The following is a 25,115-nucleotide window of genomic DNA, read 5'->3' as shown; positions in this document are numbered from 1 at the left end:
ACCAGGGAACTCCCTCAACACGCTGTTTTAAATCAGCAATATACTGTGGTGGAAGAGCAGACGTGGAAACCCCCAGGAAACGTACTCCGCAGCAGCTCTGCAGGATCTATTGAGGCCAACATTCTAAGCAGTCCTCACAAAAATCTAGCAGACATCAGCAACCTTCCCCATGATACATATTTTTGAAAATTCTGAGAACAGAATATCCAACTCAACTTGACCACTAAGTTACAAGGTCTTGCAACTCAGAGCTTAAATTTCTCTGTTCTAAAACAGATTACCCACATATTCTCCTGCCACATGCGTGAAGTTTTACTAAATTTCTAGACTTTTCAATGAACTTTAGCCCTAATTCGTTTTGTACACCCTTCAAAGGCAAGTTTCCTATGTTTTCAGCCTCCTCTTTCCCATGACTTTCATTCTGTTCTTCTAGATGCTCTTCAAGGAAGAAGTAAGTCACTTTGCTCATCACATCCAGACTCTTCCCTTAACATTCAGGAGCAACAAAGCACCTTTAGTTTAATTAGGCAAGTATATGCCCACTCAATTCCTTTCAAGCCATACCCAGCAGGACCAGGAAAGCCACGCCAAAATGTTACCAGTGTTCTGGGTGATCTGGCGCTTGGTTATCATCTGTTTGCATTTGGGATCCATCAATTCACTGTTCTTATTTTGCTTCAAGCATTGCAACATCGTTTTGGAATCCGCTTCTGGACAGAATCTCTGCAAAGAAACAAAGTTTTATAGAAGTAGTTACCCAAACATGGCAATTAACACCATATTTATCACTCTTACATATTTTGGGGAGCTTATGACAGAACCTAAAGGCATCACTTGGGACGAGAAATGGTAAGCCTGAATAATCACCCAGCCTCAAGTTCCCCTTTACCTATTCTCTACTATATTTCTCAATTTCGTTCTACGACCTGTTTCCTATTTTGGATAGGATGCGTTCCCTACTTACATGGCTATGCTACATTACACGGCCTCTCATAAGCTTACATACTGTTTTTGCATGAACGTAACATTGTACCAGGTGACCACCTAGCCCTCAAGCCACATCTACCCAATCCCAATGGGAAATTTAGGAATTACCCAGCAACCAGTGTGAACAGGGATGTGGGGGAAGGACCTATCTGGTTCACCCCTTTAACCAGAGGGGCTATAATCCTACCAAATCCTGCGGAGCCAGCCGCCGTACACTTGTTAGTGTCCTTGAAGTCAGAGATTCATTTTGGACTAGTGATAAACTCTATCTATATCTGCTAATCCACAGTATATTATAGTCCACTGTTATCTTAATATGGGGACATGGAGTGCTGACTGTTTTTTTTTTTTTTTTTTTTTTTTGCGGTATGCGGGCCTCTCACTGCTGTGGCCTCTCCCGTTGTGGAGCACAGGCTTCGGACGCGCAGGCTCAGCGGCCATGGCTCACGGGCCCAGCCGCTCCGCGGCATGTGGGATCCTCCCAGACCGGGGCACGAACCCGTGTCCCCTGCATCGGCAGGCGGACTCTCAACCACTGCGCCACCAGGGAAGCCCCTGCTGACTGATTTTTATAGAAGTCATCAAAATCTTACAAACCTCCTTCAAATCAGAGCCTGACATTTCCACTTTTACAGAGGACTCAACTCTTCCAGACCCAGCTAAAGAGACTTCTAACTTTCACAGTTCTCTTTGGAGTTTATTGATAGGGTGAGGAGTATCATTTTATTTTAAAGGGAAGCTGAAATAAGGGGTTAGCACCTTATTTAGTAAGGTGTAAGTTTAATCTCTTTGTACGTGTGGACAAATAAAGGAACTGACATCCAGGTTCTCCAGTCAGCCCTGCTGCAGGGGGCATTTATTGAAGAAGTAAATGAAGCAAAACAACCTGTAGAACAAAAAAAGCCTTTGATGGTGACAGATGGATGATCAGGACATTTGATGGTGGCCTCCTCAGTATACCTACCACCAACCGCGCTCAAAACCAATCACATATTTAATGGACATCTATTTACTTCTTCCTCAGGTCAAAGTGAGGTTAGCTATCTTAGCTTAGTGGTTCTGAAACTTGAGCTTCATTGGAACCCCCGGGGGCTTGTGAAAACAGAGAGCGCCACTCCCAGAGCTTGACTCAGAGATCGAGGTGGGGCCTGAGACTTTGTAAGTTCCCAGGTGGTGCTGACGCTGCAGGCCTAGGGACCAGACTTCGAGAACCACAGCCGTAGCTGTATAAAACAGGTTGACATTGAGAGATTATATGAATTTTCTCTGAAATTTAAAGAAGTTTGTGTTTTTGTTATGTTGACTTACCCTGTGCTCAACCCTTGGTTTTGGGTCCCTTACCTTTATCATCTGCTTGCAGACTCTCATGAGTGTATAGTCTAGTTCTGGGTCCATCATCTCTGTCTCCTGCAGCTTAAAGACTTTCTGGTGGCAACGGGTGCTCAGCTGCTTCTTGTTTTCTTTCAGACATTCAATAATCTAGGGCGTAACAGTTACGGGCAAGTTAAGACGTGGATCAGGTATTGATAATGCATGTTTTCTGACTGAAGCATTAAGTTCTTAGTACATTCCTCACTTTTCTATACAGGTACCTTTCATTTCTAATTCCTAGGTAATAGGAATCAGGATTTCCTCACAAAGAAGAATTATAATAAATTTACAACCCCAGGGCTAATAGCAAACCAAATGTATAAAAATTATGGATAAAGAGCAGGTTGTACTGGAGTCTAAGGGGAAGGAAACCCTCTCAAGATTCCTGGTTTCTTCTTCCTTCCAGGGCTATTCCTTGTCAAGATCCCTTCTGGAGCATACATCAGGCTCTCTGCCTTTCCCTGGAGCAATAACCCTGACTCGACAGCAAGCACAAGCCAGGAAGTTCAGTTCAACTCACCATTTACCACATGAGAACAGAGCATTAGGTGCCAGCTACGAATGAGACTCAGTCCTTACCTTTGAAGACTATACAGTCTCACAGGGCAAAGTTATATAAACAAACAACTACAATAAAAAAGATGAGTGACTTAACATAAAAGAATAAAGTGCCATGGGATAGATTTTAAGAGAGTGAATTAGGTGTATCCTAAAACCTCCCCTTCCCTACAACAAACTTTTAGCTACTATAAAAAAAAGATAAAGAAAGAAAGCAGATGGGAAGCTGCAGTAGCTAGGGCTGTAGCATGTAGTCATGAGACTTCTATGAAATCCTCAAGGCACAACCAAGAATCACTAAATACAGTTGACCCTTCAATGACAAGGGTTTGAACTACGCAGGCCCACTTATATGAGAATTTTTTTCAATAGTAAACACTACAGTTCTACATGATCTGTGACTGGTTGAGTCTGTGGATGTGGAACTTAGATAGGGAGGGCCCAACATATATGGAGGGCTGACACTATACACAGGTTTTTAACTATGTGGACGTGCAGCACTCCTAACCCCATGCTGTTCAAGGGTCAACTGCAGTTAAGGGACACTAATACCGTAAGAAAGATGCTAAACAAAATAAATCAAGGCCTCAGAACTGAGGGGGAAAGGCAACAGAGCAATCAAATGTATATTGAATATCTTCAGAACAACAGAGAAGAAAACAGTAAATAAGAATCAAGAACAGGTAGTTATGAGAAGAACCAATTAGAGATGTTACAAATGAAAAATAAGTGAAGGGGACAAGACGGTGGAGTAGCAGGACCTGAGCTCACCTCCACTCGCAAAAACACCAAAATCACAACTAACTGCTGAACAACCATCAAAAAAGACTGGAACCTACCAAAAAAGATATTCTACTTCCAAAGACAGGCCACAGTGAGATGGTAGGAGGGGCGCATTAATGATACAATCAAATCCTATACCCACTGGGTGGGCAACCCACAAACTAGAAAATAAGTATATCGCAGAGGTTCTCCCATAGCAGTAAGAGTTCTGAGCCCCACTTCAGGCTCCGCAGACTGGGGGTCTGGCATCAGGAGGAGGCGCACGCAGAGCATTCGGCTTTGAAGGCCAGCAGGGCTTGATCGCAGGAATGCCACGGGACTGGGGGAAACAGAAACTCCACTCTTGGAGGGCTCACGCAAGGTCTTGTGTGTACTAGGGCCCAGGGGGAAAAGCAGTGACTTCATTGCTGGACTTGGAGGGTCTCCTAGAGAGGCAGGGGGTAGCTGTGGCTCGCTGCAGGGACAAGGACATTGGTGGCAGAGGTACTGAGGAGTACTCATTGGCATGAGCTGTCCCGGAGGCCACCATTTTGACACCAAGACATGGCCCCCACCCAACAGCCCTTAGGCTCCGGTGCTGGGACGCCTCAGGCCAAACAACCAATGGGGCAGGAACACAGCCCCACCCATCAACAGACAGGCTGCTTAAAGTCTTCCTGAGCCCACAGCCGCCTCTAAACACACCCCACTGACACGGCCCTGCTCACCAGGAAACCTGCACAAGCCTCTTAGCCCAGCCTCACCCACCAGGAGGCAGAAGCCAGAAGCAAGAGGAACTACAATCCTGAAGCCAGTGGGACCACAAACACAGAAAGTCTGACAAAATGAGATGGCAGAGGAATATGTTCCAGATGAAGGAAAAAAGATAAGACCCCAGAAGAACGACTAAGTAACGTGGAGCTAGGCAATCTACCTGAAAAGAACATTCAGAGTAATGATAGTAAAGATGATCCAAGATCTCGGAAAAACAATGGAGTTACAGACTGAGGAGATACAAGACATGTTTAACAAAGAGCTAGAAGATATAAAGAAGAAACAAGCAGAGATGAACAATATAATAACTGGAATGAAAATACACCAGAAGGAATCAATAGCAGAATAAATGAGGCAGAAGAATGGATAAGTGAGCTGGAAGACAGAATGGTGGAAATCACTGCTGCAGAACAGAATTAAAAAAATAAAAAAGAATGAAAAGTGAGGAGAGTTTAAGAGACCTCTGGGACAACGTGAAATGTAACAACATTTGCATTATAGGGGTCCCAGAAGGAGAAGAGAGAAAGGGCCTGAGAAAATATTTGAAGAGATGATAGCTGAAAACTTCCCTAACACCCAAGTCCAAGAAATGCAGAGAATTCCAGGCAGGATAAACCCAAGGAGGAACACACTGAGACACATATTAATCAAACTGACAAAAATTAAAGACAAGCAGGAAATATTAAAAGCAAGAAGGGAAAAGCAACAAATAACATACAAAGGAACTCCCATAAGGTTATCAGCTGATTTTTCAGCAGAAACTCTACAGGCCAGAAGAGACTGGCATGATATATTTAAAGTGATGAAAAGGAAAAACATACAACCAAGAATACTCTATCCAACAAGGCTCTCGTTCAGATTTGATGGAGAAATCAAAAGCTTTCTGGATAAGCAAAAGCTAAGAGAATTCACCACCAAACCAGTTTTACAACAAATGCTAAAGGAACTTCTCTAGACAGAAAAGAAAAGGTCACAACTAGAAACAAGGAAAATATGAATGGGAAAGCTCACCAGGAAAGGCAAACATACAGTAAAGGTAGGAAATCATCCACAAATATGGTATGAAAACCAGCAGTCGTGAGAAGAGAAGAGTACAAATGCAGGATATTGGAAATGCATTGGAAATTAAGACAACAGCAACTTAAAACAATCTTGTGTATATATATAGACTGCTATATCAAAACCTCATGGTAACCACAAACCAAAAATCTACAGTAGATATACACACAAAGAAGAAAAAGGAATCCAAACACAACACTAAAGACAGTCATCAAATCACGAGAACAAAAGAGGAAGGGAAGCAAAAAGACCTATAAAAACTAATCCAAAACAATTAACAAAATGGCAATAAGAACATACATATAGGTAATTACCTTAAATGTAAATGGATTAAATGCTCCAACCAAAAGACACAGACTTGCTGAATGGATACAAAAACAAGACCCATATATATGCTGTGTACAAGAGACCCACTTCAGATCTAGGGACACATACAGACTGAAAGTGAGGGTATGGAAAAAGGTACTCCATGCAAATGGAAATCAAAAGAAAGCTGGAGTAGCAATACTCATATGAGACAATATAGACTTTAAAAAGACTATTACAAGAGACAAAGAAGGACACTACGTGATGATCAAGGGGTCACTACAATAAGATATAACAATTGTAAATATATATGCACCCAACATAGGAGTACCTCAATCTATAAGGCAAATGCTAACAGCCTTAAGAGAACAAATCATCAGTAACACAATAATAGTGGGGGACTTTAACACTGCACTTAACGTCAACGGACAGACAGAAAATCAATAAAGAAACATAGGCCTTAAGTGACACATCAGATGGACTTAACTTTTATTTATAGAGCATTCCATCCAAAAGGAGCAGAATGCACATTCTTTTCAAGTGCACATGGAACATTCTTCAGGATAGACCACATGCTGGGCAAGCCTCAGTAAATTTAAAAAAACTGAAATCATATCAAGCATCTTTTCCGACCACAACACTGTGAGATTAGAAATCAACTACAAGATAAAATAGCATCAGAAAATATAAAGTACATGGGGATAAATCTGACAAAAGATGTAGAAAAACTGTACACCAGAAACTAAAAATCATTGCAGATATAAACCAATAAGAAAACCTAAATAAATGATAATATGAGGGGAAAACCACCTCATCTATAGAGAAAGAGATTTTAGTAGCTTGAATTTTGGTTCCCCAAAAGATATGTATAAGTCCTAAACCCGCAGTTGTGAATGTGAATATTTGAGACAAAAATTCTTTGCAAAAGTAATTAAGCGAGGAATCTCAAAATGAGATCATCCTGAGTTATCTGGATGGGCCCTAAATCTAATGTAAATGTCTTTATAAGTTTATAAGAATAAGAAAATATACATAATACACAAAGGAGAGACATGGAGGAGAAGGTCATGAGAAGATGGAGGCAGAGACTGGAATCATGCATCCCCAAGTCAAGGACTGGAACCACCAGAAGATGGAAAAAGCAAGGAAGCATTCCGCCCTAGAGCCTTAGGGAAGAAAGCAGTCTTGCCAACACCTTGATTTCAGACTTCAGGCCTCCAGAACTGTGAAATAATAAATTTGTTTTAAGGCACCCAGTATGTGGTAATTTGGCAGCTCTATGAAACTCGTATACAGATGCAAGAATTACAGTGGACCTCTCATCAGAAACTATGCAGAAAACTGTGTGAAGTGAAATATTTAAAGTATTGAAAGAAAAAAAAAATCCAGCAACCCAGAATTCTATATCCAGCAACCTAGAATTCTATATCCAGCAAAACTGTTCAAAAATGAAGAAAAGAGGGGCTTCCCTGGTGGCGCAGTGGTTGAGAGTCCACCTGCCGATGCAGGGGACACGGGTTCGTGCCCCGGTCCAGGAAGATCCCACATGCCACAGAGAGGCTAGACCTGTGAGCCATGGCCGCTAAGCCTGCGCATCCGGAGCCTGTGCTCCGCAACAGGAGGGGCCACAACAGTGAGAGGCCCGCGTATGGCAAAAAAAAAGAAAAAAAAAAATGAAGAGAAGATAGACTTTCTCACACAAATAAAAACAGGGAATTCATTGCCCATACACGCACCTTGTAAAAACAATGTTAAAAAGTTCTTTGGGCAGAAGGGAAAATATATAGGTCAAAACCTTGGATCTACATAAAGCAAGGAAGAGCATTAGAGAAGGAAAAGAAGTGGAAAAAATGATTTATTTTTCTTATTCTTAATTGATCTGATAACTGCCTAATAACAATGTACTGGGTGATCATAGCATATGCATAAAAAATGAATAATAGCAATGTCACAAGGGATGGGTGGAAGGAATTGCGAATGCTCTCTAATAAAATACATATACACTATATGAGAAAAAAAAAAAAGAAATGAAAAATAAAACCCAACTGGTAGTCTCTCTAAAGAGCAGGATGGAAAGTGCTAAAGGATAAATTATGAAGCTGGGAAACAGAACTGAAAAATTACCTCAGTGTAGTACAGAGAGATGAAGAAATGAAAAGCATAAAAGAAACATTGAGAGACATGGAGGACAGATTCACATGCTCCAAGTGTCTAACAGGAGTTCCAGAAGGAAGGAAAAGGAAGGCAATATTTGAAAGGTTTGAGAATTTCCTAGAACTGAAGTAAGACATGAATTCTGAGACTGAATGAGCCAACTAGGATAATGAAAACAAAAACCATATCTAACTATATCACAGTGAAATTACAGATCATTAAAGATAAAGAGAAAACTCAGAGGTAAATTAACTACACAGAAATAAGAATCAGATTGACATCAGACTTTGCATCACCAACAGCAGATACTAGAAGACAATGAAGCCACTATCTCAAAGGCTAAAGTACCTGGCAATGCCCTGAACTAGAAGAGGTAGATGAGTCAATGGAAGAATATTAAAAACAAAAACAAAAAACCACTTGATTGCATTTCATTCCTGATGATTCTGGGTAGGGCCCTGTTCTGTGAATTAGGGTAAGAAAACCTCCCATGATGGTTCTTACGTGACCTCTAGTTAAGAACTTCTGTGCAATGGGATCATATGAGGGAATAATTAATTTTGGAGGTGCAGAGTGTTGGGAAAGCTATAGAGAGGAGGAGGCATTTGAAGGATAATTAGGAGTTTACTAGGCAGACAAGGTGGAGGAGGACAAGGTAACCTGAAAGAGGGAAGAGAATGAATAGGTGACAAAGAGGAATGAAGGTGAGCAAAAGTAGTCTGTTTGGGAAAAGCAGCCTGGCGTACCTTAAGAAGGGATGATCAGGCTGGATAGGATGTGATGGGGCCTATCTCACCAGCACAGAATTAATTATTAAAAAGGTTCCTTCACGTTACCTTCACAATTAAAAAATAAAAACAAAAAGTTACCTGAGCATTGCCATATTGCACAGTGGAACAGTGGTTCTTGATGTCACTCTTGCAGGCTTCATACAGATCTGGTTCCAGACGGATGTCCTCTGTCTGTATGAGGGGGAACCGGCATGGAAAAGTGAGCTTACTCTAAGCTGGAGAGATCAAATGTTCTACATATTTATTTGTTGATTGGTTTTGTCTGGTGGCCATAACTTCTACACAGCTAAGTGGCAGCAGTGTGGTCACTGCAGTAAATGGAGAAGTAGGATTGAGTTTCAGTTCTGCCACTACCTAGCTACAAGGCCTTGGCCTTTGTTTGCAAAATGAAATGCTACCATCTACTCTGACCCCTTCACAGGACTGCTGTGCGATGAAATAAGATAGTATGATGTGGAAACCACTTTGAAAGCTAAAACCATTATACAGATGTAGGACTCTACTTTTATTATTATTATCATGTTACTGAAAGAGCCAGGTTCAAATCTGAGGACCCAACGTTCCTATTATAGAAGTATGTTTAGGCCAGTTCCACTTAAACATAATTACCACAGAATCACTACCACTGTATGTGAAAATCTCGTACTGCAACTTTGGGGATATTAATAATACCTGGTGTCCATTACTAGTTTGTGGTGTACAAAACATATTAAAATATATTTTTAGCCGTCTTATGTGGCTTAGGCTTATCCTCAAAAGTAAAGTGAACAGTAGTGTCCCCTCACAGTGCACACTGTGGGTGGCTTCCCAACATCCACCTCCCCTTGATTATCAGTAAGCTCATCAGTGAGTGCATCCCCTGATGGGGGACGGGGCACAGATCTCAAACTGATACAATCAAATTGAGGAGAAGGACCTTTATTTCATGCTGGGGGCAGTTTTCTCTTGTTTCTATTTTCCTGCTGGAGATGAATATTGCAACAGGTGGCCCAGGTGTTGCAGGCAGCCATTGTGCGGCCATGAGGGAAACCAGCCTTAACAATGAAGCTGGTGTCCAAGGCAGCAGACTAGAGAGGGAGAGACCCTCGATCCTCGAGGACATTACTGATGCAATGACTACATCACATGCTTACAGCCTGTCTTACAGCTGGACTTCCAGTTATGTGTGGTAAAAAATACTTTATCATTGAAAAAAAGGGAAACAAGAAGCTGTGCTATGGTAAAATTTTAGCACGCAGCTCCAAGTCTTAACCATCACGCTTGTGGCTGAAATCTTTCAGTTTGCCCTCACCCTTCACCTAACTCTCTAAGCCCTGCCCTGTGGTTTCTGGACCAGAGGTTGTGCTCTGCAGCGTTACCATCTCCAGCTCCTCCACCCGCAGCTGCTTGCGGCACTTCAGGGACACCCTGTGTTCCTTGGCTTCCTGGAGAGTGTCGTTGCGCACGGTGGTGCTTAGGCAGATCACCACGTCCACCCTGCCAAGGAAAGAAGAGGCCTGAGACTGGCTGGAGCCACACAAAGGCAGATGGCTGAGAACTGGGCTGGGGCAGGGGCCACACCATCCCCCCAGAACCCAGGAACCCCTTTACCATGTTTTTGAATGCCTTTCCTGTAAGTCTCACTGTGTTTTCAGAGAGCTAAAAGCAGCAATTTGTCTGTATATGTCATAAAAGTTGGGCCACAGCTCAAATGCTGACAACATTCCTGGCTGGCGGGGAGGCCAGAGAGGGAACATGTGTGCAAGGACAGTTTAACACTTGTTTTGATGAAAACATGTGACCAGAGAGGAATGCTACTCTACTCTTAACTCTGGACAGTGTCTTTGATATACTGAGAAAATCATTCCTGAAAAGTACAGAAATCTAAGCAAACATGGGAACTTGGTTTCTATGCGGGGAACTGTGTTCTAGCAATGCACCTTTGCAAAGAGCAGCATGGAAGAATCTGGGCCGCCATGCTATAAAAGCTCATCACTCTCCTCATTAACACCTAATTCTTAAATGAATACAGCTTTTGTTTCTTTACTACATCTCTAACTCAGGGAAAGCCTCTGCTGCTTCCCTGAAGAGATGACACAATGGAATGAGTTCGGAGGAAATCAGTTAATGTCTTATTCACACTGCAACGTGTTCCTCTAAGTACACAATCTGTATATGCTTCATCAGTTAGATAGCCTGAACCTGGAAAAATTAAAAATGCTCCTTTAGGACACAGGCTCTCCATATCAGAACTACTACCACCAGGTGTGGCTCCAGGCTGCTATAAAGAGGATATGTCTAGACAATCCAAGTGTTTGGCCATACTACCAAAGGAGGGTGTAGGAGGCCTGCAGGGCTAATCCTGTCAGAGAGCAGCAGGCCATCTGACATCCTGGATACTCATTCAGTAGCTAAGAGGGACTTTAGGGAAGCAGAACGAATCAATTAAAAGCTACATACTTCTTCTTTATGTTGGGACAAAGTTTCAACACGTCCTCCTTGCAGGCCATTTTAAACTTGTAAGAGAACCTAAAATCCTTCATCTGCACCTAAAAAAGATGATGAAAAAGAAAATCAGAAGCTCTGTGACGAGGTCTAATCAGCAGCGCTGGGTGTAAGTGTATTCATATACTGTTTGCAGCAGCTAGCTTTTCAGGCCTGCACAACTCTGTCTCTTCAGACTTCATGACCTGCTAAGCTGCCCACGGCATCTTTTGCTCTGCGTACACCAGCTTCCAGTCACACACAGGCTGTGACTCTTCCCCCAGATCTTCCCATGGTTTGCTCCCTCACTTTTCTTGACGGTTCTATTCAAACACCTCCTTCTCAAGTCCCTTTTTCTCCATCACCCTGCAGGCCTTACACTGCTTTATTTTTCCTCACAGGCTCACCTGAAACTATATATTTGTACATGTACTTTTGCATCTTTCTTTCACAAGAATGTAAACAAGTCAACAAGGGCAGGGTTTGTCTGTTCTCCCCTGTCTCCCAGTGCCCACAGTCCAGAGGCCCTCAGTACCATTTGGGGATGGCAGTCAGGGAGGCTAGGTGCCCCAAGAAGAGGTCAATTTTACATAGATGACTGGATTTCACCCTTCTAGGAAGGAAGTGCTTGCTTTATCAGAAATACTTCCTTTAGACATGTGGTAACTATGAAGACTATGGTTTAACCTTCTTATTCAAATGCCAGACCTGGGTAGTATGATTTAAAAGAAAAAAAAAGCTTAGATTCTAGTGTACTGATATACATTTGGGCTGCTGCACTGAACAGATATTTGGAAAAAATGATTTTTCACAGAAGAGGTGCTCTGATGTTCTGAAAGAGGAAGGGATTCAGTAACCATCCAAGCAGTCAAGACGAGAAGGATGTGCCAGGTGTTACTGACCAGCTGGAAGTGGGTGACTCCAATGGCGCACTTCTCATTCATATCCTTCTGGTGTTTGTTCTGTATCAGACACTCCATCAAGTCTCCAGAGTCTATCTGGTTATCTGCTACATCCTGGGGAAGGCAGTGCACATTTACCCTTCATTTGTAACTATTAATGAACAAAGCCTGCACCCCAGCCCATACAAAAAATGCAAACGAGATGGATTCTAGAGCCTTTACAAATAAGACACATCACAAATTATGTCAAAGTAAGTCTGAGACATTACGAAGGATCAACACTTAGGGGAATAAAATTTACGCAGCAAGTTGCCCTCCCTGCGTGAAGCTCCAACAAGAACATGTACTATGCAGGTCTCTTAACTCTTCTCCTTATATGATGCCGGCAGCTGGCTTTAGGGATAACATCTAACATTGTCTGCTGATTGTCAGATCCTTAGGGTTACTGGGTGTGCTTCACTCCCACAATTTAGGTAGTTCAGTAAGTGACTAAAAGTAATAAAGTAACGGAATTCCCTTAACATCAGGTACAAGGAAAGAGCTGGAAGGGGAAGCCACATTATTGTTAACAAATCCCGGCTGTACGTATCAGAAGCAATTCAGCCCTACAAATGGGGCTTCCCCCTCCCCTCTTTCCTTACAGACGGCATCTCAGCAAGTGCTGTTAACCAACGATCTGGTTACCTATGAGGGGTAAGCAAATAGTTTCCCAGGATGGTGGCCCCTCTTGATGTTTACATTTTCAACTTTAACTGGTGAAAGTTGGTTATCACTTAGGGGCAATGTGAGCTGAAGACAGAGATGAGTTCAATACACGTGGGGGCCAGAGCCCCAGTGAAACTGGTTCTGTTTCTAACCCTTGTTCCTCTAGACAACACTTACGTGGCAAAAGTTCTGAATTATGGGCTCGCAGGCTCTCATCAGCAAGGCTTCTATTTGAATGTCCTGCAGAAGATTAAAAGATCAGTAATTCTTTTAACATCTTTATTGGAGTATAATTGCTTTACAATGGTGTGTTAGTTTCTGCTTTATAACAAAGTGAATCAGTTATACATATACACATGTTCCCGTATCTCTTCCCTCTTGCGTCTCCCTCCCTCCCACCCTCCCTATCCCACCCCTCTAGGTGGTCACAAAGCACTGAGCTGATCTCCCTGTGCTATGCGGCTGCTTCCCACTAGCTATCTATTTTACATTTGGTAGTGTATATATATCCATGCCACTCTCTCACTTTGTCACAGCTTACCCTTCCCCCCCCCATATCCTCAAGTCCATTCTCTAGTAGGTCTGTGTCTTTATTCCCGTCTTGCCCCTAGGTTCTTCGTGACCCTTTTTTTTCCCCTTAGATTCTATATATATGTGTTAGCATACGGTATTTGTTTTTCTCTTTCTGACTTATTTCACTCTGTATGACAGACTCTAGGTCCAACCACCTCACTACAAGTAACTCAATTTCATTTCTTTTTATGGCTCAGTAATATTCCATTGTATACATGTGCCACATCTTCTTTATCCATTCATCTGTCGATGGACACTTAGGTTGCTTCCATGTCCTGGCTATTGTAAATAGAGCCGCAATGAACATTTTGGTACATGACTCTTTTTGAATTATGGTTTTCTCAGGGTATATGCCCAGTGGTGGGATTGCTGGGTCGTATGGTAGTTCTATTTTTAGTTTTTTAAGGAACCTCCATAGTGGCTGTATCAATTTACATTCCCACCAACAGTGCAAAAGGGTTCCCTTTTCTCCACACCCTCTCCAGCTAAAATATCAGTAATTCTGCTTTAGAAAGAGCCAGGGGTGGGGGAGGAGCAGTTTCTTTCTCTGAATCAGTATCATCTGATTGGTAAATAGTCCAATATGTACATTTGGAAACTATTCCAGTATTTCGGTTAGATAGCCCCAGCACAGACAGAACAGCAGTTCTACGCTACTCCTCTAACGCTCCTTCATTATACTTTGAAAGGCAAGTTTTCTAGAGGCAGATTCCCCTCGTGCTTGAGCAAGAGAGAAGACAGAAGTAAGAACTGTGGGTAGAAAAAAACATTCAAAAATAATATTAGAGTATAAACAACTCTACCCCAATAAAAAATAAAATAAAAAATAAAAATAATATTAGAGTATGTAAAGCCTTTGGAATTTTTCTCCAAAGCTAAGCAGTTCAAAATGAAAACAGGAGTAACTGACATCTATCATTCTGTCCTCGAACCAGATGACAAACTACTACCTCTCGGGAACACACGCTAACTGCCTTCAAGCAGAGTAACTGCTGTGCATTAGCTGCTGACATAACATCTTCCTTTAAAGAGTTACACACCACAGGGGCTTCCCTGGTGGCGCAGTGGTTGAGAGGCCGCCTGCCGATGCGGGGGACACGGGTTTGTGCCCGGGCCCAGGAAGATCCCACATGCCACGGAGTGGCTGGGCCCGTGAGCCACGGCCGCTGGGCCTGCGCGTCCGGAGCCTGTGCTCCGCGGTGGGAGAGGCCACGACAGTGAGAGGCCCGCGCACCACAAAAAAAAAAAAAAAAAAAAAGAGTTACACACCCCAGAACATCCTCATCAGCCCACAAGGACAATGAGAATGAGACAGGAGATGACACAAGATAAAAGAAGGCAATGCATTTTTGAAAAACAGAAAGAAAATAAAGACCCTAAGGAATGTAATTTTATGTATTGCCAATTTTGACAACTTAAATAGTTCTAAAAGGCTTACATAAAAAAAAAATAGCCATTCACTGTTTCCCTGATTTCTGGCCCTACAAGGCAATTTTCACATTTTAACTGCCATCCCCCCCAATACTCTCTATATTTCAAATAGTATGCCTATGTTTATGAGGTTTCTTTTTAATCTCATTTTTTGTAGTTTAGTGAGTTTTAGGATGGAACAGGGATAAACATGGAATAATATTCAATCTTCCATGTTTAACTGCAAATCTCAGGCTTTTATTTTATTTCAGTGGACACACAAACATTACCAAATGGGGACTTCCCTGGTGGCACAGTGGTTAAGAATCCGCCTGCCAATGGGGGGGAACACAGATTCGATCCATGGTCGGGGAAGATCCCACATGCCGTGGAGCAACTAAGCCCGTGTGCCACAACTACTGAGCCCGCACGCCTAGAGCCCGTGGCTCCACAACAAGAGAAGCCACCACAATGTGAAGCCTGCGCGACACAACCAAGAGTAGCCCCTGCTTGCCTCAACTAGAGAAAGCCCACATGCAGCAAAGAAGACTCAATGCAGCCAAAAATAAATAAATAAATAAGTTAAAAAAACAAAACAAAAAGATATTACCAAATGACCTAACTGAAAGAGCTAAGGATGACAGAATAGGAATGCTTGGACTCTTCTTGAATGTGATTAAGGGATTTGAAGTATAGCTGTTATCTTTTTTTAAAGGGGGAAAAAAGATTGGTCTTGTCACTGTGATAATTCTAATTTATGAAGAAAACCGAAGGGCTAAATGCAGTGTTTAGCTACAGAAATGAGGAAAGGGGTTCAAGAAGCATCATGATATTCATCTTTAAAAAGCAAACAGAGAATCTGACAAGGTTTCTTTTGTTCTACAGGGAATCTGAACTCTCAAGAGTCTTGAAACAAAAGAACTAAGAAGAAAAGAAAGGCTGCTGACAGGGCACTCTCCTTCCATGAGCTGCAAACTGCTTACCTCGGATTCTAACTCGGTGAGGTTGCCGACTATATCTCTGCACTCTACAGCCAAGTCATCAAGATGATCCTGGAGGCATTCAAGCTCCTGCAAATGAAAAGGCACTCTCTTAGCACCTGTCAGTTATATAAATAGTCAAGGGTAGATGAGACACCAGTGTCCACTTCCTTTTCAGTGGTCTTGCTTTTCTTTTCTTTTAAACAACTTCACTGAACAGAATGCTAGAGCTTTATTTGAGTCCCCAAACTGGGATTTTTGAAAAGATGATTATTTGATGTATCAGGGTGGTTAAGAGGGTCAAGGGGGTACAACAGCCATGCAAATCCTCCAGAAGGCCAAACTGATAAATCCAACAAGAATCAATGTTCAGGTGTCCTCAGAGTCTAAAAGTCTTATCAGGCCTTTACTCCATTCCGTCAACACCTTGCTAATCTGCATTTTGATAATTATCATTGGACAAAATATTCACAGTGAAAGACACGGCACGTTCTACGACTCTTCGTGGGCAAGTAAGTTGGGACCCAGTTTCAGGGTCTGAAACACAGTAGAGAGCTGATAGCTCCTGCAAATCAAATCTGGGATTCTAACCCTAACCCACATAAAAGGATCCTCTGAGGGTAACTGTAAAACAAGTGAGCACACTAGGGTTTGAGTATCTAAAAGCTATCTTACCTGGGCTTTGGAAACTGAGCTGGAGTTACCTTGTAACATCAGTCTATTGCTATTCCTTTTAGGGACTTAGAGGTTTTAAGTTTTACATTAGCTTACTTTCCCAAAGAACATGAACAGCTATTTCTCAGCAAAGGGCTCTGTTAAAGGATCAAGTTTAACTTACTGACTATTCTGCAAGAATCTCTGTTTCAGAATTAGAATGGGAAGCGAGGAGAAGGATTGTGGGAATTATACAAGAGCCAGAAAGGGAGTGGGGGGGTGGGGACCCTAAAGGAAAATGCATACAACTTTTGGGAGGAGATAAATAGCTAAGGGAAACATTCCACTCATGGACTCCTTTCCTAAGTTTAGCTTCACAGGGATGGGCTGTAATGTAGTGCAGCTTTCTCACTGTTACTTTACAGGGCGTATGAAAGGAAACTGTTTCATGGGATTCCATATGACTATATCCCTTGTTTCATTAGACAGAGGCAACAGCAAGCTAAACTATATGGCATTTCCTAACAATAAACTCGACAGAACTGTAGCAGGCCCAGGAAACAGACTGCTGAAAATGATATTCCCAGGCCCAACAGATCTGAGTAGGCATCATGTTGCTTTTAAAAAATGTCCAATTCCTGCACATGTGACTTTCATTAGTTTAATCCCAGAGGGTGTTTGGAGTGGTACAAATGGAACCGTTCATGCCTCCTTCTAGTATTAATGGGCCTTTAAATAAGTAGCTATTCCTCACTGCATGGTTCCTCTGCCTTGATCTAAAAGACAAGATCCCTTCCCACCTAATTTGCCAGAATGCAACAACGTATCTTTTTTTTTTTTTTTTAACTAGGCATAAAATCCTAAGAAACCATTTATAGCATGCACATTAATTCTTGGGGCTGCTCCTTTTCTACACTTTCCTGTACGGAGAGGTTATAATAAAATGAAACAAATGCCTGGCTAGGATTAGACCTGAGCTCAAGGTAAGTTAAGTCAATACCCTTCATTTCTCTGAGCCTCAAGTGTATCAATTACTAAATGGAAAAAATAATTCCATTTCTACATCTCTTCTAGGACTGTCATAGGGCAAGCGTACTATTCATGCATATCAGTGTTCACATATCGATGTATATATTTATACTCTGCCTTCCCTCAAAAGGACCTAATGTAGCTTACAAAAATGAGAAAAGAAAAAAAAAGAAGGGCAAGATAAAATCAATTAAAAATGAGTAAAAAAGGGAAAGGAAAAAGAAAATATGTTAAGGAAAGTGGAATGAAGCCAGTAGTAAGTTAGTACACAAAATGCCTACCACAAAATCTAATACACCTGCTAGAGGCACGCCATATCTTTGGCTCGAGGCTTTTTAAGAGGCAGCACAAAGAGGGAAAACAATCAATTACAAACCATAATAACCATAACATTCAAACAAACTAACTGCTTAGGAAAAGTACAGTTACAGAGACCAAAGAGAACATTTTCCTCAGGATTTCTTATAGGAAGAACAGTGACTAATATAACAAATCACACACCTGTGAAGCTGATGGAGATGGATTTTACGGTGTTTGTAGTCGACATAAAATGTTCATCATGAACATCGTTATTATTACTGCACCATAAATAGGTAGCTTTGTCACCTACCTGTCCAGTCTCTGTTTTTTCACTGCACCATTTCCCCAGATCAATCAGGCACTTATCCTGAAGGGCAGGATCCAGCTTAACGTCCATGGCACGCTGGTGTAGGATCCTCTGGACTTCAGCTCGGCATTCCCGTGAGAGCTACATGAGAAATAATAAGCAAAATACTTCAAAGGTACCAAAACCAAAAGACACCAGATAGAACAAATCCATTGTCAGGAAAACAACAAATAAGTTGACAGTTATTTGAACCAAACTTTAAGCCTCGAATCTCTTCCAGAATAAAAATTCTAAACATCTTTATCTCTAGGAATGTGATTATAAATACATTAGGCATTTTCTAATATATATACTGTATGAAACAATATTCTTTTCTCAGAGTATCCTGATAAAAGTGAATTAGGACTGAATCACTATGTTGTACACCTGAAACTAATATAATATTGTAAGTCAACTATACTTCAATTAAAAAATGAACTGGATTTGTTCAGATGAGGTAGAGAGGTTTTTGTTCAGGAAAATTAATTTGCCACTACTCTATGAATGTAGAGTGGAATACTGGGTCTGATTCAAGAGAGAATAAACACTTGGGTGAGGAGAACTGAGTTCAAATTTACCTAAACTCGGAACAAGCAGGTGAGAGTTACTTCAGGTCAGAACCCGACTCTTCTAGATAAGTTAATGAGAATTAAGCAGAGGGTCAAACATATTAAAACTAATATTTTGGGGAGAGTTGTGAGAAAGCTGTCATTGACAGGTACAGTCAGCCTCTCCTCCTAAAAGAGCCAACACATCTGGAGGGAGGTACGGTGGGCATAGAGAGTAACTGCTTAATCGGCATAGGAGTTTCCTTTCAGAGACATGGAAATATTTTGGAAGTAGACAGAGGTGGTGGTTGTACAACTTTGTGAATGTACTAAATGCCACTGAATTCTTCCTTCTAAAATGATTAACTTTATGTTATGTGACTTTAACCTCGATTTTTAAAAGAAGCCTATTTTTTAAAAGGACAGCATACCAGATTCCAACTCTTTCTTTATTTACAAAGACAAGGAACCTCCTACTATAGTGACTACCAAGACGCTAGGATTTAGGAGCTCCTGTGATTAATGACAGGCTCATTATACGAAGAAAAAAGTAACAACAAATTTCCATATTTTCTTACGTAGCAATATAAAAACTGGGTTAATACTGCAGTAACTAAAGTATGACATTTCTTTCTGTCTGAGTCTCCTCATTCTGAATCCTAAACAGTCAGACTTTTGCATTAAGCTCAGAAGGGGTATTTGCAAACATGCCTGTGAAATAATACCATCTATATTTTCTGTAACAAATGCAGGGCTGAAATGCAATAGAGTATCTCAGAAGGCTTAAAAAGGCCACCCTGGAGAGCAAGCAGCATGTCAGTACGGGACCAGAAGGCAACAAATGTCACCTGAGAGCCAAGCAGACACGAACATCCCAACAAGAGGCAGTACTCAAGGCAGACAAATACCAAGAGAGTGGGGCGTGGAGGGTGTAGCTCCAACGCGTGTGCTGTCTGAGGGGCCTCACCAATACACGCACTATGGGCTCTGCTGCCAAGGGCAGAAGCCTAAAAACCATTTACACCTTGGCTAAGAGCTTCTAATGGATCTTTAACGCTAAATACAGTTAGGGTAGCGGCATTTGTCTACTTGTGATTTAGATTTTGGTAATTTTAAGAAAAACTGGAAATGTCCCCTCATTTTGTTAAAAACATAAAATCAGATGGAAGGAAGCTGGTAGAACAATTCTATGTACGCTCACTGAAGAAGCTTCTAGTAGTGCAGCAACCCCTCCTCGCCAGATATGCTAACAAAGTTTTCCTAGGATGATAGGAATCACAACAATTCACAGCAAATGAATTAAATGACGACAGGAAGAAATGAAGTCAATATTGAGCGCATACCCTCCTGCCCTGTTCCTCAGTGCGGTAGGCATGTCGGTATAAGCATGAGAACACAGCTCCAGGAGGCATAAGTTCACTGGTTTCATTCCAACCGTGGGTGTGGCAAAGACGAGATGCATCTCCCTGGCATTTGCGGTATAAGACGGGGTCCAGCCTATAAGGTTAAGAGTTGAGAGATAACCACTCTTACTATACCTTTCCTCCCAAGACATGCTAAGGGTTTCTGCAAGGTGCTTGTTTGTGTACCCGTTGACAATCACTTCTAGGGGAATGGAGACGGCAGGTGAGCACAAGTACATTCCTGAATTTTGTTCTTCATGAACACACAGTGGTTAATCTGTAGAAGTTTGTTAATCCTTAATATAGAAGATTTAAGTTCTGCCTCAAAGATGGTATCTTCGCGGGCTTCCCTGGTGGCACAGTGGTTGAGAGTCCGCCTGCCGACACAGGGGACACGGGTTCGTGCCCCGGTCCGGGAAGATCCCACATGCCGCGGAGCGGCTGGGCCCGTGAGCCATGGCCGCTGAGCCTGCGCATCCGGAGCCTGTGCTCCGCGACGGGAGAGGCCACAACAGTGAGAGGCCCGCGTAGTGCAAAAAAAAAAAAAAAAAGATGGTATCTTCCCAATGTAAGGCACACAACATTACAATAATAGACTCAGCATTAACATGCCCTAGCTGAAATGAGACAAGGGTTGTAGCAATCACCAGGCAATTCACAACTTTTACTCAGTACTTTTTCTGTGAGTAAAAGTCAATCTTACCTGATATACTAGGTTCATTAAGATCAGGAAAGGACAACATAAACCGTCTCCTCCTCAAGTTCTTTTCTAGTAAAACTGTTCCAGTTCTTTTTCCCATGCAAGGTAAGGCAGTTATATTTTTAGTTTACCTGAACATGCTTATCAATTAAAAAAACTTGACATTTAACTTTGACTCTGGAGACAGTGGATTAGGTGATGAGCCTGCTGCCTCTCCAAATCAGACCAATGGATGCTTCACTCTGTCTATATTATACTATCAACCTTGGGGGAGGGCTACTTAATGGGAGGAAAAAGGCTAATATTTAAGTAGCTTTAAAGATTGGAAAGCATCCTTTGATCATGGATGAAGGAATTACAGAAGAGGAAAAAACATACTTTTTTAAGGTAATAAACTCAGTAAACACTCTGTTATTTCGGTTTAGATAGCTAGAGTAAGCACAGGGAAATTCCCACCCAAGTTTCTGAAGTCCTTTCAAGAGTTAACTTGAGGAAACAGAAATAGACACACTGAGTCTTCAAGTAATCTCTTTCCAGTAAAGTATGGGGGTAAAACATATATTAATCACCAGAAAAATAATTAATGACCAAAGTACAGTGGCTTAAAACAATCAGGAAGCAGCTGAACTTGGGAGGCAGGAGGAACAGCCTGGTCTGGAGGTGGGAAGAGAAAATAAGACATGGAAAGAGGGAGGGATTGCAGCCAATAAACAGTTATTCTGACTATAAGAGATATACTTCTATTTCATCTACCTCCTCCCTTTTTTCTGGCCACCAGGATGAGAAGAGAATCAAGTTGTCATTTACCGAGAAGAGCTTCTTAAGACAGAATAAATTCAATAACTTTGAATAGTAAAAGAAATAAAGCAAACTCCCATACCCAGGACAAATCAATAAAAATAAAAATCACTATAAGAGACATATCTGAAGATGCTTCTGCTGCCCCACCGCTGCCCAAGTTCTTTCTAGATAGACGTTTGTGGTATCAGAAACACTGGACCCTGACTTTCAATGTAGTAGTTAATGGGGAGACTTGGGAATAGACCTGCAGGGGCTGTCTCTGCTTTTAGATACTGTTCTGAAAGCAAGAAAGAGATTTTTCTGGAGATCAGAGTGTCAGCTGTCCCACAACTTAACAAAAACAAATTACTACTGATTATTTTTTAAAAATACAAGGGATAGTGACTACACAGGAGAACAGGCTGAGGCTTACCTTACTATGGCTTCAAAATACTCACTTCCAGGGCTTAAGACTCTGTGCTTCCAATGCAGGGGGCACAGGTTCGATCCCTGGTCAGGGAACTAGGATCTCACATGCTGCGTGGCCAGAAAAACCCCCAAACCAAACAAAACAAAATACTCACTTCCAATCACGGGAGATGAAATATTGCAGCTCTAAGAGACGGTGTTCACAATCTTCCACCATTTTTTCTGTGTATAAATGTTCCATCAGGCACGAGAGGATCCTGGGCATAAAACAGGGGTGAAGTTGTAACTAGAGAAAGTTCTGACAATGGATTCAGAACTCTCACACCAGTATTGCTTGGTCTGTAGAAAAAGCCATTTAGCTAGTTTCCTAGGGCAATCAGGGACTTACTTTCCTGAGAATCACTCAAATTAACTCAACCTAACAGTGCTTATGCCTTCTATCAACTTTAGAGCCACTTCGCACTTAGGACTCTGCTTACACAAGAGCTGTGTGCAGCTGCTTTATATTTAACTGTTTATTATGAGAAACTTCCAACCATACAAAAGTAGAGAATCATATAATATCCATCTTCCCTTCCCATAGCTTTAAGACAAAGTTTGTTTTAACCCTATACCGTCCTTGCTAATATTTTGAAATAAATCCCAGATACCCTATCATTTCATTTGTAAATATTATACTTCAGCATGTTTCTCTATAATATGAAAACATAATACCATTATCCACCAAAGAAGTAAATCTAAAAATCCTTAATATCATGAAATATCCTGTCAGCTTTCAAATTTTTCCAATTATCTCATGCCTTTTCACGTTTGTTCAAAACAGGACCCAGAAAAGGTCCATAACCTGCATTTAACTGACAGTATCTCAAATCTATTTCATCTGTAGCAGTTCCCTCCTTCCTCCCTCTCCCCTGCCCCCTTAATAGTTGACCCAGTTATTTTCATATTGGTAAATAGTCTTAATCAGTCTTAAGAGTGTTTGTCTACCTCCACCAACCATACAAAGAGCTTCAAGGAAGAAGATCTTTTTTTTAACCTCCTACCACAGCATGAACATCTGGAGTATATGCACAGGAGAATGATGAGAAACATGGACTGCATTTGTTTCACACAGTTGGGTACGGTCAGCTGCAGGCTATAAAGATTTTTGCAGAATGGAAAACCTGTTCTTACTTGCAACCTGGTTTTAAGAGCTGTTTGCACATCATATGGAAAAAAACCAATACATGAGACTCAAATGCTTTATTACAGCATTTTACAGCTTTCCTAGATCTTGGATATAACTTCAGAGTTCATTTTGTCCATGATTACCCCCTCCAACCACCACATTTTGTGCTTTATTTCAATTATAATTAATTACTCTCTAATAATTATCAAGTTGCCAATGCATATGAGATAATATACACATAGGATGAAAAGTATAGAGCCAAAGCATGTTTCATTTTATCCTGTGAGTTTTTCTCTCTGATTTTTATTTGCCCATTAAGTAGGATTATTCAGTGACCTAATGTCTAGGGCTGTATATGCTCAGTCACTGTCAACACACATCATCACAATGCTGGGTCCAGGTTCTCTACATCATGGATGAGGCAGAGCCCAAGTCTCCATCCCAATACTAGTTTTAACAAAAGCTGGTATGTGTTCCTGCTTAACAAAATTTCAGTTAAGTTGCTAAACCGTCTGAAAGTCATTTGGGGATATAGTCCCCATGCTGCACTGCCAAATACAATACAATACCACAAGTAAGATAACCTACATTGGGTCTCCGGATCTTATGTGTTTGCAGGCTGTCTGTATTACAGATTCACAAGCTTCATTCAAAGCTCTATCAATGCGGTAATCTGCACCAGGGTCAGTCTCCTGAATCAGTGTTTGAAGCTGGATTAAGAAAAATTAAGAAGGAAGAAAGAAAGTCACTTATACATCTAGGATGAGCAACGTCATGTCTTCAATCAGTTCTCAGTCTGGTATATCACAATGTACTCTTAACAAGGTACTACAATTGTCACTGGCTGAGCTCAACGGCTCTTGTCAAATACTTTCCAACTAGTTCCTCTACTTTGCAAGTTTTTCTGTTTAACTCATTGTAGGTATAGCTTGCCTACCTGTCTGAACCATCCCTGGATGTGTGCAAAACAAGAGGACCTTACAATATAAAAGCTGCCTCTTTCCTCACATCTGTTAATCAAATTACTAAATCTGACGCTCAGTGCCAAGGCAGAGTTGAGTGGAGAAGAGTAAACAGAAGACATTTCCAGTTAGAGACCTAATTTGGTCTTAAAAATCTAGAATTTGAATTTTGCTGCAAAGACAATGGCATAAAACAAGTATACTCTGCTTTATTAAAAAGAAATGTGAGATTTCAGTTGCAAGAAATACCAATTACAAAAAACAAGAATATTACTTATAATTTCCTATTTTTCCTCAACTAATTTTTATATAACCAAGAGATGAACCAGAGCTTGTTCATTACAAGTAATACAGAAAAATACTTGTCACTATGCAGTTGAAAATGAGGATATATTCTTTAACATTTACTTTTGCTTGGTCCACACTCTGTCATAGAATAAAGTGAAAGCATGATAAGATGTGCCTCAGATTCTTTTTTCCTGTCTGAGGAGAAAGCAGTCAGGGCACAGATGAAAAAGCTCTAAATTAAGGATGAGAAAACCTGAGTTCCATTAATAGTTCTGTCTCTGCCAGATACTAGCTTTGAGAACAAAGGCAAGTTGATTAACCTCTAAGTTCCAGTTTCTTTAACTGCAAAGAATTATAAGGAAGAACAATATATAGAAGGTTGTGTAAGCTGCAAAGCATTTTACAGATGTAAAAGATCATTATTACTACAGATGGGTAGCAGATGGTGTTTGGGGTGGGGATCTTAAATAACACAAAGCAAATCTGAAAACTACGGTGCTTCTGGTTGGGGTTCCTTTTGTTCCAAGTTAAAGAATTGGAGCCCTTTTTGTGTCACTGATTTAGCCTCTGTAGGAGCCTTGTCTGATCCTCATACATTTGACCTACAATCCTATAGAGGCTCATATGAAAGCACTGACCCCATCACACACTTGATCAGAGAACAAAGATCAAAAGAAAAACCCAATTTTGTCTCTCCTAAAAGAAGTCAACAA

The 25,115-nt window shown here is 41.3% G+C and overlaps 1 protein-coding gene across 2 annotated transcripts in view; it reads right to left on the bottom strand.

Moving 5' to 3' along the window:
* Positions 1 to 25,115, bottom strand: part of GLG1 (golgi glycoprotein 1) — a gene marked incomplete at its 5' end in the record, with an annotated part of 149,908 nt that overhangs the window by 10,486 nt on the left and 114,307 nt on the right. For both annotated transcript variants that reach the window (XM_082863213.1, XM_082863214.1), the window contains 12 exons: positions 600 to 723; positions 2,329 to 2,466; positions 8,841 to 8,933; positions 10,121 to 10,238; positions 11,202 to 11,290; positions 12,128 to 12,241; positions 13,010 to 13,072; positions 15,799 to 15,885; positions 18,089 to 18,226; positions 20,016 to 20,169; positions 22,140 to 22,241; positions 23,741 to 23,862. In XM_082863213.1, the coding sequence (XP_082719339.1) occupies positions 600 to 723; positions 2,329 to 2,466; positions 8,841 to 8,933; positions 10,121 to 10,238; positions 11,202 to 11,290; positions 12,128 to 12,241; positions 13,010 to 13,072; positions 15,799 to 15,885; positions 18,089 to 18,226; positions 20,016 to 20,169; positions 22,140 to 22,241; positions 23,741 to 23,862 (1,342 nt within the window). The remainder of the gene's footprint in view (positions 1 to 599; positions 724 to 2,328; positions 2,467 to 8,840; positions 8,934 to 10,120; positions 10,239 to 11,201; positions 11,291 to 12,127; positions 12,242 to 13,009; positions 13,073 to 15,798; positions 15,886 to 18,088; positions 18,227 to 20,015; positions 20,170 to 22,139; positions 22,242 to 23,740; positions 23,863 to 25,115) is intronic.

Source organism: Leucopleurus acutus, assembly GCF_964270905.1.
Source record: "Leucopleurus acutus genome assembly, chromosome: 20".
Taxonomy (NCBI): Eukaryota; Metazoa; Chordata; class Mammalia; order Artiodactyla; family Delphinidae; genus Leucopleurus; species Leucopleurus acutus.
The sequence above is the reverse complement of the archived record's forward strand: the minus strand, read 5'-3'. Positions and strand labels throughout refer to the sequence as shown.